Below are 15356 nucleotides of genomic sequence, written 5' to 3' on the forward strand. Positions count from 1 at the left end.
ATATGTTTTCAAACTGTACACGAGGTGAGTGAAATGAACTAAGGGGAGAAGTACAAAAAAGCACAAAAGCCAATGACAATTTTTAAAGTTCACTTACTGTTTAAAAACAAGAGCCAGTTAGAGTAATGGGCTAAAAAAAGAGCGTGGACCACAAAAAGATTTATGAGCAGCAGTCACAACCACTGTCAGCTGCTTTAACTTAACAGAACTGCCTTCGACTGTGAGCTTCATGGGACATGACATCACAGATAGCATCGTTTTCTCGCTATGACTCAATTGGTTCTTTTTTCTCTCTTTTTTTTTGCACAGAGAAAATAGGAATTAGAATGAGTTACAAGTTTTGAGAGATATTTTATTGGGCACAAGATGGCGCTAAGACGTCAGAGTTGGAAAAATTGAAACAATGCTGCATCTTTGGCAGCAGCAAGGAAAGGTAGAGAAAGTTCCTTTAAAAGAGTGCAGTAGCAGCAACAGTGGGACAAAAGCTACTGTCAGCAGAAACTCCTCGCTGTGAGGTGAGGATGCAAGCTGTGTTTGGAAAGCACACAGGTTAAAACAAGTCCCAAGTTTGTGCTTGATGTCCCGTCCAAAGGATGGCACGAATGTACTGAACGAGTGTTTCACTGTACCGATGGCTGACTGAGAGAGAGAACGCAGGCCCAGACGCGTCTTTGTAGGTGTTTGTCTGATAAGAATGATTACCAACAATCCCAAAGCGTCAAATGTTCAGCCAAGACATGATTTGTGGGCAAGTAAAGAAGCTCATTTGTCAGTGGTAAATGAAGACAAGCCAAACAACAGCACGAAAAGAAATGAAGGTGATAAACAGCATATATATCTATATCTATCTACATATACACACATACATACATATTAGAGAGAGAGAGTAGCGAGCTAGACAGATAGATATGACTGCTGTGAAGATCATCACTCCATAATTAACCAGCCCACATGGAGCCATTTTTGATTGTGCCACTGATCTCTGCTGTTTACATGCTTTTGCCATCTGTTGATCAGTTATTGCAGCCTTTCGCAATGCATCAAAACTGCAATTCATCATTTGATCAATAATTAATTGTAAAGACCAAAAAAGGGTTGGAAAAAAAAACAAAAAAAACAACAACCTAGGGCTCCTAAAATCTGCCAAAAGTCTGACTGTGGCGTGACCTGCTGCATCTATTTGTTCAAATATCCCACTGAGTATTTACTGTGGTCACAGCTCTTTGATCAAAAACACTGAAGTATAATTGTTCCACTCTGCATGCTTAAAAGTATCCTTGGTGAGATACTGAAGCCTGAGTTGCCCTCCATGCTTTCACTGGAGTGTGAACGTGTGAATGTTAGATATAGCGAGCACTCAGACATAGAAAAAAGTGCTGGAATGAATGGGTGACTGAGCAATGTTATACAAAGCACTTTGAGTGATGAAACAGAGTAGAAAGGTGCATTCCATTTCTCTTAATAAACCCTTATCTAATCTGCAACCACGAACTGGATAAACAGTTAAGAAAATGGATGGCTGTGATTAAATGAAATGAAACAGGTCTGGATGAATGTCTTATTTGGACTTTGAACACTGTAAACGGGCTTAAAGTAGTGAAGATTTACTCCTTATTTCCTAAATATCAAAGAAGGAAATTATGTTAGCAACTGAGACATAATAATTTTAGTACCGCGCAACGTGCGAAACCTTGAAGTCATGCCAGACGAGCAGCAAGGAGCGCATCATCACATGCTGATGAAGAGCGCAGAGTGTGTATTGTTAGTGCAAATAAAAAGATTCTTCATGATAGCTTTAAAGTACTATTCTACACTGTTGCTTCTCAAAAAAAAAAAAAAAAAAAAAAAAAAAAAAGCTTTAAGAGACAAAAGGAAAGAAATATTACTCACAGGCTTCCCAGGAGGGCCTCTCTCTCCTGGATTTCCAGCCTTGCCCTTCAAGAAGAAAAATATACATATGAATGATTAACGTGTATTGAAATACGTTAGGTTAACTCAAATCAAACCCATTACCATGTCTGATGGTGATGCAGTTCCAGCTACTACCGCACAGCAGAAAGACGGATGTTTGACATTGACCGCTCAAACATCGAGTTTTAGGGAATTTCTCCCATATGAAGACAAAAATGTGAGTGTTTTGCAGGAGGAATAAATAAATGTGTTGTTCATTTATCTTCAACTGCATGATGGCGCAAAACAGCCCAAATGTTTACTTTCATCCTGCTACTCTTCAGCTTATTGAGATCAGGTTTCTTTTACTACAGACCGCCAGCAGCACAGGCGAATTACATTTGCGTCTAATCCACCACAGGGGCAACTAGACCAAAGCCTCCCTCTGAAGATAAAAACTGCTTAAAGTCTGATGGAGCTTGTGCACCGGGCAAGCCGTTGTTGTTCTTGATGCTGTTTGAAATCAGACGCACTCGTGACCTTTCCACGAAGTGAATGTGCATCTTCAAGAAGGGGGGCGTGCTTGTTGGCTTGTCCGATGAAGCTGGATGACGCATATTTTATGACTTTTTTTATTATTCTTGGCTTCAGACAAATTAAGCTACGTAAATGTACTCAAAGGCCTTCAAGTATATGTAAAACACACAGCATTCCCTGTTTCTCTCTTATACAGATGTGAAAACACGTTGACCTAAAGACTACTTACTATTAAGCTTGGCTCTCCTTTAGGTCCGATCTCCCCCTTTTCACCCTGAAAAACATACCACCGTTTGGAACGAGATTTAGGATAAAGCCTCAGCTAACACACAGGAATTAGTGTCAATTTCCTACTATATCTATACCATGATGTTACCTTGATGCCCTCAGGACCCAGTTCTCCCGGTGGGCCATCTGGACCTCGGGGTCCCTGTGCAAAAACAAGACGAGCCACACCACTGAACATCACTCAACAAAGAAAGAACAGTACGTTGAGCATCTAAGCTCTCACATGCCAACTATGGGTAATGAAACAGCACCACCAGCAAAGTAATTAGTCTGTATTGTTTGTCTGTTTGGGGAGGTGTTCCAGCCTGATGTAGCAGCCTCCCACCCCCACAGAGATTCAGGGGTTTCACAGCATTGTAGCGCCACCATACAGAGACAACGATCTATAACACAGACACCCTCAGCCCCCCTCTTTTTTTTTTGCTCCTGTCCATGCTTTTAGACCTTTCAGCTTATCTCTCCATTGAGTCTTCCTTTTATATCTCTTCCTTTGAGGACAAATCTGCTGCTATTTTGCTTGAGCCTCTCGTGTCACTCTGCTCTTTTATCTTCCTTGTAGGATTTATCGTTATATTCTTTTTCCTTTTGTTCACCTCTCCAACCTCAGTCTTGATTTAAACACCATTGAGTCATTTACTTTTGCCTAATCTTTCATGTTATAATGGATGCTATGTTCCTTTATCTGTTTAATCTTGTAATAGTGTGGAAAAAACTTTTCTTAGTGGCACGGACACTAACTGAAGGCAGGTGACGTACATTCACCCCTGCAGTGTGGCACTGAGGTCATGGAGCAGTAAAATTATGACAACACTGCTTTGCCATAAGGTTTGCTGTCATTTTAAAGGTCAGCTTGGTCAGCTTGGCTGCCTGTCTCACAACTAACCAGATGTTGACTGAGATTCATATTTCTTCATGTTTTTTGGTGGGAAAATAGGCAAAGCAGTTATTTAGTTGTTTCAATAACAGCTGTTTTTTAATAATTCACTTTAGTCAGTTTTCTTTGGCCTACAATAAATCACATGCATTTACAATGACTGATGTATTTGACCTCAACAAAGACAGAACTGACACACGTGTGGATTATGTTAAACAACTCAAGTGGCAAGTGTCGTATGTCTTTCTGGGCAAAATATGCAGAAGGAAGAAAACATTCTGAGAATTAAAGAAGACGATCTCAGATGAGAACTAAAGTAATGTGGTAGTAACTTATTACAATTATTTTTTCTCCTAATAGGACACATTCAACTAGAAAGCTGCTGTTTGGTGCAGAAGCTACTGTAAGTGGATGTAAACTATCAATTTAAAGAGGCGATTTTTGCAAAAATAAAAGTTTGAAAAGTCCAAAATGAGCTTCTGCTTGCTTACGCTAGCCCAGTATTTTACAAGAAAGCACCAAACTTTTAACTACCTTGCTGGTAAAAGAAATTTGGAAAAGCTGCTTATGTGTTAACAATTAAACGATTCTTCGGGGACTTTTCTAAATGTCAAGATACAAAACAAAAGAGTTTGTTTCCAATCAAATAAAAAATCCAATCTTTTTTTTGAGGGCAAACAGATTTCTGTTAATACCACAGGACTGCAGTAATCTTATTAAAAGATAGCAGGACATGCCGTGGCATGTATATCTGCCAAGTTGGTTCAGGATTTAAATTTGCTTCCTCCTTAATTTCTGCTGCTGCAGAATTTAAATTCTTAGAAAATCACAAGCACAGAAACCAGAAACTGTTCTTTTGCCACCTGTAGGTGTTGTTCTTCTCTCTGCCACACGATGTCCCACCAGCATTAAATCACCTCACTGGTTTGACCTTACAATGATGTCTTGTAACACTAGATTCATGGTGCTCGTGAAACAGTTGTAATTGCACCTATAAAGAAGCTTGGGCCATGTGGAACGACATCCACATGTCTTTTAATTGCTTCAAGCTCTGGTTTATGGGAAAGAAGATGTGATGTGAAACAGACAAACCAAAGGTCTGATGAGGGAAGTTTTTTTTAAGGGACTGATGCAGCTTGTGCCCAAATGTTACAGTCTCCTCTTACCCTTCTACCCTTTGGCCCAGCAATGCCTGGACTACCCCTCGGTCCCGGTGGACCCTGTCAGAAAAAAAAAACAGTGTGGATATAGAAGTGAAATTAGTGAGAACATAGACCAGGAAATTATAAGAAGAAGGGAAAAAATAAGAATAAAGTTTGAAGGTTTTCATAATATTTGGTGGAGTTATGGTTATAATATTTAGATAAAATAACTATGCATCTTCTAACCACATCATCACTAATGCTGTGAACCTACGGCATGCTGCACAAACAGCTCGGTGGAAATGATCTTCAGCCAGTTAGACGCACTGTTTACTGCTCCACGCTAAATTGTGAGAATGGGGGAAACTGATGTATCAAATAGCCCTCATAAACTTTGGGTGTTTACAAAGACGAGCGTGATCCTTCAGCACAGTTTAAGGGCCCAAGAAAATCTTGCAATTTAGGTATTTACAGACATCCAGCCGAGACACTTGGTACAGAAGATGAGATTCATTAATACACAGGGAGCAAAAAGTACTCAGCAAAGGAAATTGATGACAAAAAATACACATATAGGGAGGTATGCATGAGGTTAAAATCCTGCATGTTTTTGTTGCTCCACTTACAGGTGCACCTTGCATGCCGATGTCCCCTGGGCTCCCTGGCAACCCTGGATAACCCTGACACCAAAAAGAAAGGGGAAAACATGTCACTCTTTATTGATATCGCCTACAAAATCATTTTTAAAAAGTAAAAGCGGTAACACGACATAAAATATCCAGGCTTATCTGCACTATGCTTTGGGATCAGCAGCTAATCTGGGGCAGCGGTGAACAGAACTGTGTTTCATATTATGTTGTCTTAGAATGGGCTCCAGGCTGTTCGGTGTTGTGGTTCTCACCCACATTTTACAGTATTTTCCTATAATTATCTATGAGGGAATAACACCCAAAAGTCAAAGAAAGTCACTAAAGACTAGAACACGTTCCAGAAAATGCTAATCCTGCAAATTGTCTTTGAACAGAAACAGAATTTCTGGATAAGATCATTGTAATCTGTGATGATTACACAGCACAAGCCTCTAAACTCAACCTCCACTCCTCGTTAATGTGGCTACATTACACCACCAACTGGTTCACACAAATCACTGCAATCCCTCTCGCAGCTCAAACATCTCTCTCCTTCTTAGCCAAATGTGCACGCTAGCCTTTTGACTGCCACCAGATTAGTTAGGTCAGGCCTGGGGCCCAAAGCCACAGACATGGAGTCAATCCAAGGCCCCTGGACAGTGTAGGATGTAGGCCAGCTTCTCTTGAAGATTCATGCAGCATTACAGCACATATAAGAAACACTGCTGCACTGGACACTGTTTTTACTCAGTCTCAGTAACCCACAATCAATGGGCACTATGTTTACTCAGTTTATACACAGCTAGGTTAGGTTTTGGCTCTCTTTAGTGTTACAATGAGGTACAAACTGTGAATGACTGTTAGTGGTCTGCTACACTGGTCAGATTCTCCATGCCTGTGGGTAGCTCTAACTAATCCTTCAGTACATTCGATAATATTACCTATCTAGAGATTAGATAGGTGTCTAAAAGAGCTAAAAGATTCTCGTAATCTCCAAGAATATAGTATCTGCACGTTTATTTGCAGCAATACTCTATATTGTGCTGCTGTCAGTATATTACTGCAAATTTACAGTGAAAGGTTTCACTATGCAAACACCTTCAATAACAACACTGTGGAAAGATCTATTTTGCAAACATTTGTACCTTCAGAAGTTGCAACACGGAGTAATCTGGAACTTGGGTCTCTAGAGGGTCTGCCTTCATTTCCAGGAACTAAAACATGTAACATCTGCCAAAGCTTACAGCCAGCATCGCTTAGTGGTTCGAATTTAACTCATCATCTTTAGCCATTAGTTTACTGTTTTAGTCTATTAACCCTTTTACCGTAGGTTTGTGAGCTGTCAGACAAGAAACGGAGAGCTGCAGAATATCCTGAGTGACTGCACTTACCATGGGCCCCTTCTCTCCGGCTGGACCTGTTGGACCTGGTGGTCCCCGGTCACCCTGGAGGAAAAGGAAGAGTTGATCATTAAACCATGACCTAAAACCTCAACACGCATTCACATACATTTCTACTTAATAAAAGCCATGAAAGTGGAGAGGAGCTTCTTTAAGTGTAGAAGGTAAATGTGACAGTGGTGTACAAATAGCAGATACTAATATATATATTGTCTTTGGCCCTCTGCACAGTATAATAAAAGCCAAAGGTAAGCCCAGCTGATCAGTAAAGCTTCCAAGGGCTTTTTTTAACCTCTGTAACACTTGTTATTCCACCTTGTCTCACACAGGGATCAGACTATTCGTATGGAACTGTTTTGGAAATACTTAGAGCAGTATTAAACAAATATTATCCATATATCTATAATGTGAAAAGAATTTTTAGGCTGTCAGGGTACAGCTGGTGATGACAGATTGAACCAGGAGGAGGATTTTTGTGTAAGAGGAGTAGGAGGACAAGCAAGAATCTGACAAGCAGATGGCTTCCCACCACAAGAACATGTTCTGACAAACGGGCCTTCTGGATAGGAAGGAAAAGGGGCTGCAGGTTGAGATAGAGGGAGGGAACAATTTACTGTACAGAGATTAAAAAGGTGTGTAATGCTGTGCACGTTTACTCGGCATAAGCTGAGGTGGAAAAAGAACTTTTAAAAAAGCACTGTGTCAGAAACAATTATATTTTGGGAGTTTCTAACATCCGTAGACAAGCAAATTTGTCTAAAGAGTATTGTAATCAAATGTTCACTTTCATTATAGCTTGACATTCGGCAGAGTGCAGGAGGGTTTAAAGGAAATAGTGGTGATGTGGATTTGACAATATTGTTATGGATGAGGATGTGAGAGTGTTGAGTGTTTATACAAGCACGTGTTCTGGGGCTCGTGGGCCTCAAGCCATGGCCTAATTATATAGGTCTGCCACTGACAGGCAGGCAGCTCATGCTGTCTGACAGCCTAATGACAGAGAAACACACACCTCACCTTTTCACCAGGAACTCCTATCACCCCAGCTATCCCAATCAGGCCTGCTGGACCCTGGAGAGGAGAGGGATAGCGTTAAACAGAAACACATCACGAGAAGTTATATCTGCGCAAAAACCCAATCTTCATTCATCTAAGGGTTACTTCCCGACTAGTCATGACACCTGGAATGTGAGAGGTCATAAATTACAATCTAATGCTTACATAAGCAAAAATGCAGGCGCTGCAAAGATGAAGAGAAACCTGAAGGGGTGAAGATCATTTTTACCATCTCGACTTTCACGAGTTTTTCCTAGAAATAGTGCTTAACTAAAAACACTGAGAGAAACAAAGGAAAAGTAAACACATCAATATGTGCCAGTAACCATGCTATAACAATATTAATTCCAAATCCACTTCACAACCCATGTGGTATTGATACTGGGCCGTTATTCAACAAAGCCAGAACAAATGGCTGCAACCTTGTTGTGACTGCTGAAACTAAACTGTTGTCTGGCAAAAAAGAAAAAGAAAGTAACAAATAACACATTTTTTAATCGCACAATTGCAGTGGCTCACGTACTACGTTCACACTGCACTCAGCGTCAAGAAAAGCTATTTTGCGAATGACTCCTTGTGGGGGAACCACCAGAAAATGTAAGTATGGAAGTTATTAGAAGAGCTTAACCATTTCCAGTTTAGTCATGCTGGGACAGGAGAGTGGGGGGTGGGGGTGCTATAGTTTGAAGCGGTGCCAGCTGCTTCACTGGATAATCTGGAGTAAAATGGCAAAATGTCTCAGTGGCTGATTTGACATTCTGGCAGAAAAGCGCAGTTAAAAAAAAAAAGAAAAAAAGTTTGTCCTCGGGTTTCTAAATATGCGAGTATGTAAAGTGAGAATAGACAGGAAGGAACGATGTGAGATGTGCAATTATCACAAATCAGACTGAAATTGACCTCAAATCTCTTAATTGGGATGTGAAGCAGGATATTGTGGTGCCCTGTATCACTTAACAGAAAGACATGGCTTCAAAAGTTTTTCCATGTGAGGCCTTGACAGGAGAGCTTTAACGGCAATGTTTTTAAGGCCATTTGGTCTCTGAGCCACAGCATTAATAAGACCTTACAGTCAAGGAGGAAATACAGCCAAAGTTAGATTTTAATAAGAAATTCTTTTTAAGAAGGATCTTTAAATGAATGTGAGTACACTCTGAGTCAGTGACACACACACGCGCGCACACACACACGCACAAAACATAGGTGAAGTTAGTTGTGAAGTGGAGACTGAGATGAAAACAGAACAATCAGCAGATAACCTCAAATCAGCCAAACTATGATCTTAAAAACTCAAAATTAAACTGAGAACAGTTTATGGGAGGCCTTAGAGCATAGATGTCAAACTCATTTTACATGATGGGCCGCATGCAGCCCAATTTAATGTTAGGCAGCCCAGACTCCTTTTTGACTGTGTAAAATAGTCTAACTGCACATGTAAAGTTACAGAAAAAGTTCTGGCAGCTTTTTTATTTAATTTATAGAAAATGTTCTATTTTATTGATTTATTTTACTTTGGATAGAAAGTAATAAAAAAATAAAATAAACCCCTGCATTTCTGCAGTAGATACTAAAAAAACAGGAACTGTAATTTTGTCTGTTACTTCATTACTGTACTATGAATGACTGTGGAGGAGTTCTTTATCAATAGGACAGGCTGTAAAATTTATGAAAATACATTTAAAAGCCTTCCTTCCCATTTTCCAAAGACATCCATCCAGTGGGCCGGATTGGAGTGTTTGCCAGGCCAATTCTGGCTCCCGGGCCTTATGTTTGACACCACTGCCTTAGGGTGATATAGATGCACTCAGTGAAGACAGTTTGACTGAAACCCCTTTGGATCGACTCAGGGCTTGGAAGTTTTCTTTTTTTTAAGCATCTTAGATATCTAATTTATCTGGAAAGTGATGTAATGGCATTCATTAGACCCTCCATATGTTTTAGAGGGTTTTTTCCCCACTCTGCAGAGCCCCATGGTTCCTGTTTGGCTTCAAAGGCCCTTCTACTCAGTAACTGCTCTCATATGTGCAGTGCTGCAACAAAGTCCAGCAGTCCCACTTGGTTGCCTCCACTATGCACAGAATGCAAATATTAGCATTAAGGGGCCTCTGGGAAAGACCAGCATACTTTGAATGGTCAGAACAGTTGCGTGCGTACGAGAATCTTACAATTATGTCCCGGCATTTCTCTACAGTATCTGTGTCAAGTATAAAACCCAAAGACAGACGCACGAAAGTGTGATTTTTGCAGTTAGTTGATTTCTTTACAACCAGTCCTGACACAGATGTTTTTGGGTAATCGATAAACAGTCCAACATTTCTGTGTTAACAATTTCTCTGTAAGTATGATTCATGCACAACAGCGTGTCAAAAAGGCTTTTACAGGCTTTGAGCCATAAAAAAAATGGACAACACAAATGAGATCACTTCCACAGAGGATATCTGTTCTACTGAGAAGTTCCACCAATTCTGATTTAAAAACAGTACGGTATTTGGATCGCAAGAAGAGAGATCCAAAATTTCTTAGCCTCAAAAGTAGGTCAGTAAAATAGTGATGCATGAGAATGTGTTCCTGTAACCACTTCCACAGTTGCCACAGAGAACAGTTAATTTACTGGAAGCACTTCATCAGTATAAATCTAATAAAAGCTATACCACAGCCCTGCACTCTCTATAAAGGGATCCAATGGAAAACTACTAATCCACAGTACACCGTCTGTTAGCTAATGTCATTAGAGGTGTGAAAGAAACTTACTTGTGGTCCAACTTTTCCAATATTTCCCATGTCCCCTTTCTCTCCCTGCAAGCAGTAAACATCAGACAATGTGCTGGTTAGCTTCCTGTAGTTAAACAGATCACTGATTTGGTTCTCACAGGATATTACAAGTACAAAAAAGATCACACACATAGACCATGGGACTACATGTATGATTGCCATCATGTATGATGATGTTTTTTTGGAGAAAAACAAACTCCAGAATAAACTGCAGCTCTCTCATAATTAAGGGCATGTTTACAGCATTATAAGTCTAGGCAATAAGCACCTCGCAAGGGGAGGAAAGCATGAGACCAATAAAATCTTGATGTACATAATACTAAATTTATTATACCACATTACAGCCAATAAAAAATAAAAGAGTAGGGAAAAAGTCTACAGTTGACTATATTACAATGTAACGCCATTTTTACAACACTTACGATTTTTCAGTGAGATGATGATGTCATGTGGCATTTGAAATTGCCACAAACATGCACTTACGTATACGGTGATTAAGTGATGGGATCTCACCTGTAAACCCTCGGAGCCAGGTTCACCGATATGGCCTTTCCTTCCAGGTCTCCCCTAAAGGTCGACAGACACATACACGTGAACGTAAGTATAAATGCTGATCGAATGATGGCAAAGCTTATTTTATTCCATCCAGTCGGAGGTGATTCATCCTTATGAACCACCTAGAAAAGGCTTAGCATGAGTTACGTGTGCGGCTGAGTGCAAATTCAGTGTATGAATTTGGGAGTTCTTACAGTAGGGCCTGGCCCGCCGGGTGGGCCGAGTGGTCCTTCGTCGCCCTGCAGAAACAAAGTTTGTTCAATCAAAAGTTTCCAAAGGCATGTTTCTGAAAAGCTGTAAATAAAAACGTGTTACACTGATTTGAAAATTGTATAAAGCATTTATGTCTCTTCACAAACAGATGTTAGAACTTATATTTTTATTATATTACATAATACCAGGAAGTTTAGCACACTGATGTATCACTTCTTCTTTTAACAAAATTTAGAAAGCATGTGCAAGGATAACAATTGGAGAGTTTTTTTCCATTCTTAGTGGTAAATGATTTCAGCTCCATGATGGTTCAGGGCTTCTTTTTATTAATTATTAACATTATTATTATCATGATTAATGACTAATAGTCATTTTTTAAGCATAGGTTCAATCAAAAGTGAGCCATCAAACCTTTAAAAAGTGGAAAACCCTTATTAATGATCAAACGTCCCTGTGCAGTGATTTCCACTGTAGCATTGTGCCAGCAACTCTGGGGTCATCTTGTAGCACCGTGTTACTCCTACCCATGTTTTTTTGTTGCATGCAACATTTCCCCTCTGAGCATCCATTATCGCTAACAGATGAAGGCAATTCTGTCTGAATTGGTGATGTCGGCACATTCCCTTGTCTACAGTACAGGAACTCCACAGGGGGCTGTGCTTACTTAATTCCTGTTTACTCTGTACACCTCAGACTTTCAGCAAAACTCCCGGTCATACCACCTACAGAAAATCTGATGATTCTGCAGTTGTCTGATGTCAGCAGGAGAACCACCGCTCACTAGATTTCTTTTTTCTTTCTTACAAACCATAGTGTGTAAAATCCCAGCAGTTTCCGAAATACTTAGACCAGCTCATCTGGCCTTAACCCACTCTTCTCCCTCATTCTGATGCTCAGTTTGAGCTTCAGTGGTTTTTTGTTTTTACTGTGCCTACATTTCTAAAAGCATTGTGTGGCATGCTAATTAGATATTTACTTCAATGAGAGGCTGAACAGGTGTACCTAATAAAGTGTCCATCTTAGTTTCTTACAAGGTCTTGCAAACTGGATATGAAAAGGTTTAAATTTTACTCAAATAAAGAGAAAAAATGTATATATCTTGTTATTTCTCAACATCATTGTTTTGGGTAAATGGCCTGCATTTGTATAGCGCTTTTCTAGTCCATAGGACCCCAAAGCGCTTTACACTACATTCAGTCATTCAGTCATCCACCCATTCACACACACATTCACACACTGGCGATAGCAAGCTACATTGTAGCCACAGCTGCCCTGGGGCGCACTGACAGAGGCGAGGCTGCCGGACACAGACGCCACCGGGCCCTCTGACCACCACCAGTAACAACCTTTGTCTGCGTACTCTGCCGTGTGTGACAGAAGAATACATTAGCCAACTCTACACCATTGTGTATGGAGGCCAGATCAATATTCCAACATTAAGCACAATAGAAAACTGTGTGTTGCTCTACACTTTCCAGTGGATTCTGTTTCTATTTACAGGGCTGGAAAACATTTCAGCCTTGTTTTCATAAGCACCTGTTGGTGAATCATGACTTCACCTGGTGGAACATGCCCTGAGAGATATAGCAGGGGGAAAAAAACTGAGATCTGAGCTATACCTGTGAAATATGAATAGATGTTAAATGAGAGGGAGTGTGCTAATTCATCTTGCCTGATCAAATGGAAATTCCTCAGTGAGCTATAGTTTCCACTTCTCTTCTCTGAGTGAATTGAGAACCTGGAAAGATAAGTTAGGTGTCAAATTGTCTCACCTGTATTCCTTTAGGCCCTGGCGGACCCTGGGGTCCTCTCTCACCCTGCAAACCCTGAAACACAGGTGAATGTATGACTGGATGAAATTAATGAATGAGTGGATGGATCGAGAGAGTGGAAAAAGAGATGCCGTTGTACCTTTGGACCAGGTGGTCCGTTTGGGCCCGGCGCTCCAATGTCCCCAGGAAACCCCTTGCAAATTCAGGAGAGAACGAATATTGTTATAGAACATTATTATTAAGCCAAATGTTTTGATTCCTCTGCATTAACCTGTATAAGACAGAACTGTATAAAAATAATGATGGATTGCTGCTGAGCTAATGTTCTCCCTCAGGCAAGCCTGCCATGACACAATCACTCATCTCATAAAATGTGCTTGCGAGCTGCAGCCTTTGTGACCTTTGATGACGTAGCAATTCTGGGCAGCTTGACTTTGACATTGTCGATGTGTTTCACATACTGTGCAGTATTAACAAACACTTTAACAGAAGGTGAGATATTCTGCATAACACCTAAAGACAGAGTGCTGGCAGACCATGACAGAGCAGGAAAATTTTAAGGACATATTAACATTGTGGAAATGTAATAGTTTTGACTTAGAAACGCTTGTGGCTAGCAAGATAATGTGCTACATTCAGTTCAGTGCTATGTTGTTGCTAGTGGGAGAGCTAGCATAGCATAGAGAAGATTTTCCAAGTACGTATTCAGGAGTTTTTAATTTAACCACAAACTGTAGTCAGATGAGTTGATGCCTGCGAAAAGCTCCAACAACAATCCCACGCTGCTGCTCTTTCTCTCTAGTAAAACGCTTGTTTTTAAGCTTTTAATGGAACTACTACTAATACAGTTATCACGAAAAACCCCAACAACAACGTTTTAAGCAAAGCAAGTCGATTATTGACTTAAAAAATTAAAGAATGTAAAATAATTACTTGCCTCTTCCATGACAAAAAAACCAATTCAGTCTCTATTTGTCAGAGCATCTATAGCTAATTTTAATAATTCAAATCAACATCAAATTACAATTTTTAGCAATTACAGGGATTATGAATGACAAAGATAATGTTTTCTGAGTATGAATAAATAAACTCAGCCCAAAAAAGGAACAAAAGAATGACAAAACATGCAAATACATGTACCTAATATGAGCGACTTTGCCCACACAGACACACTCAGCAGTATAAGACTCTGTGAAGTCATCCGTTTCTGTTTTAAGATTTATATTAAGCTGTTCATTATCTTCTAAATTGGTAGATAATTTGGTGTGAAAGCAAACGGAATAACAACCATAACAATCCCTTCGAATCTAAGGTGAGCCAGCATTTGCAGTATATGCACCGTGAATGAAAATACTTATTTTACAGCCACATGGATTTAGCTTAAATCCTATATCTGCTACCTGCTACCTTATCCCCCTATGCTGTCTTTGTCTTTGCATTATCATAAGTTTGACTTGGAGCAGCCATAAAAGAAGCACTCTCTTGGCAACGTGTCCATTGCATTACACACTCTATTAGGAAAGTAGCTGTACCTCAATCTGTCTTTACTTTAGTCAGCATACTCCACTGAGCCAAAATACAGCAAAAAAAAAGAAAAAAAGAAATGCTGTCAGATACTACAGTCAATATTTTAAGAAGACAAAAGCTGAAACATTTTACTCTGACCTTCTCATACTTTATACTGGACTGCTGAATACTGGCCTCAGTGAAGATCATGTTTTTAACAGTAGCTGCCTCTGACTCCCCTTTATTTCATGCAAGCGCAACAAATATTAATAATAATAATTTATTTGTACAATAATTTTCAAAACACAGAGTTACTAAGTGTGTCACAGTTTGAATAAAAGCTAACCATAAGTATACATGTTCCAACATACAGATACATAAATGGGAAAATATGAATGGAAAACTAACCTGTAAAAATAAGAAGTCAGTCGCTCTGATATAAGCAAGAGCCAGTCAATGTAGAGCTTTATATGTTAATAATTTGATGTTAAGGTGGATTCTGAATGTCACTTGGACCCAGCAAACGGAAGCAATAATAGCTGTGATTGGTGAGCGTCAGATAGCAGCAAGGCTGCTAACAAAAGCTATGTTCTGCACCATCTGGAGAGGAGCTATGGAGGACTGAGAGATGCAAGTGACTGACAGTAATAGGTGGGAGAAAATTAAAGTGTATATTAAAAGCTCCAGATAAAAGAATGAGTCTTTGATTTTTGCAACATTTCTTA

General features: G+C 39.8%; 1 protein-coding gene across 1 annotated transcript in view; it reads right to left on the reverse strand.

The window, feature by feature from the left end:
* Positions 1 to 15356, reverse strand: part of col24a1 (collagen type XXIV alpha 1 chain) — an 86627-nt gene that overhangs the window by 22553 nt on the left and 48718 nt on the right. The window contains exons 20-31 of the mRNA XM_082510096.1: positions 13265 to 13318; positions 13126 to 13179; positions 11335 to 11379; positions 11099 to 11152; positions 10565 to 10609; positions 7778 to 7831; positions 6752 to 6805; positions 5358 to 5411; positions 4756 to 4809; positions 2804 to 2857; positions 2657 to 2701; positions 1891 to 1935 (exon numbers count right to left, since the gene is read on the reverse strand). Of these exons, the coding sequence (XP_082366222.1) occupies positions 1891 to 1935; positions 2657 to 2701; positions 2804 to 2857; positions 4756 to 4809; positions 5358 to 5411; positions 6752 to 6805; positions 7778 to 7831; positions 10565 to 10609; positions 11099 to 11152; positions 11335 to 11379; positions 13126 to 13179; positions 13265 to 13318 (612 nt within the window). The remainder of the gene's footprint in view (positions 1 to 1890; positions 1936 to 2656; positions 2702 to 2803; positions 2858 to 4755; positions 4810 to 5357; positions 5412 to 6751; positions 6806 to 7777; positions 7832 to 10564; positions 10610 to 11098; positions 11153 to 11334; positions 11380 to 13125; positions 13180 to 13264; positions 13319 to 15356) is intronic.

This window comes from Aulonocara stuartgranti (assembly GCF_965226115.1).
Source record: "Aulonocara stuartgranti genome assembly, chromosome: 17".
Lineage (NCBI taxonomy): Eukaryota > Metazoa > Chordata > Actinopteri > Cichliformes > Cichlidae > Aulonocara > Aulonocara stuartgranti.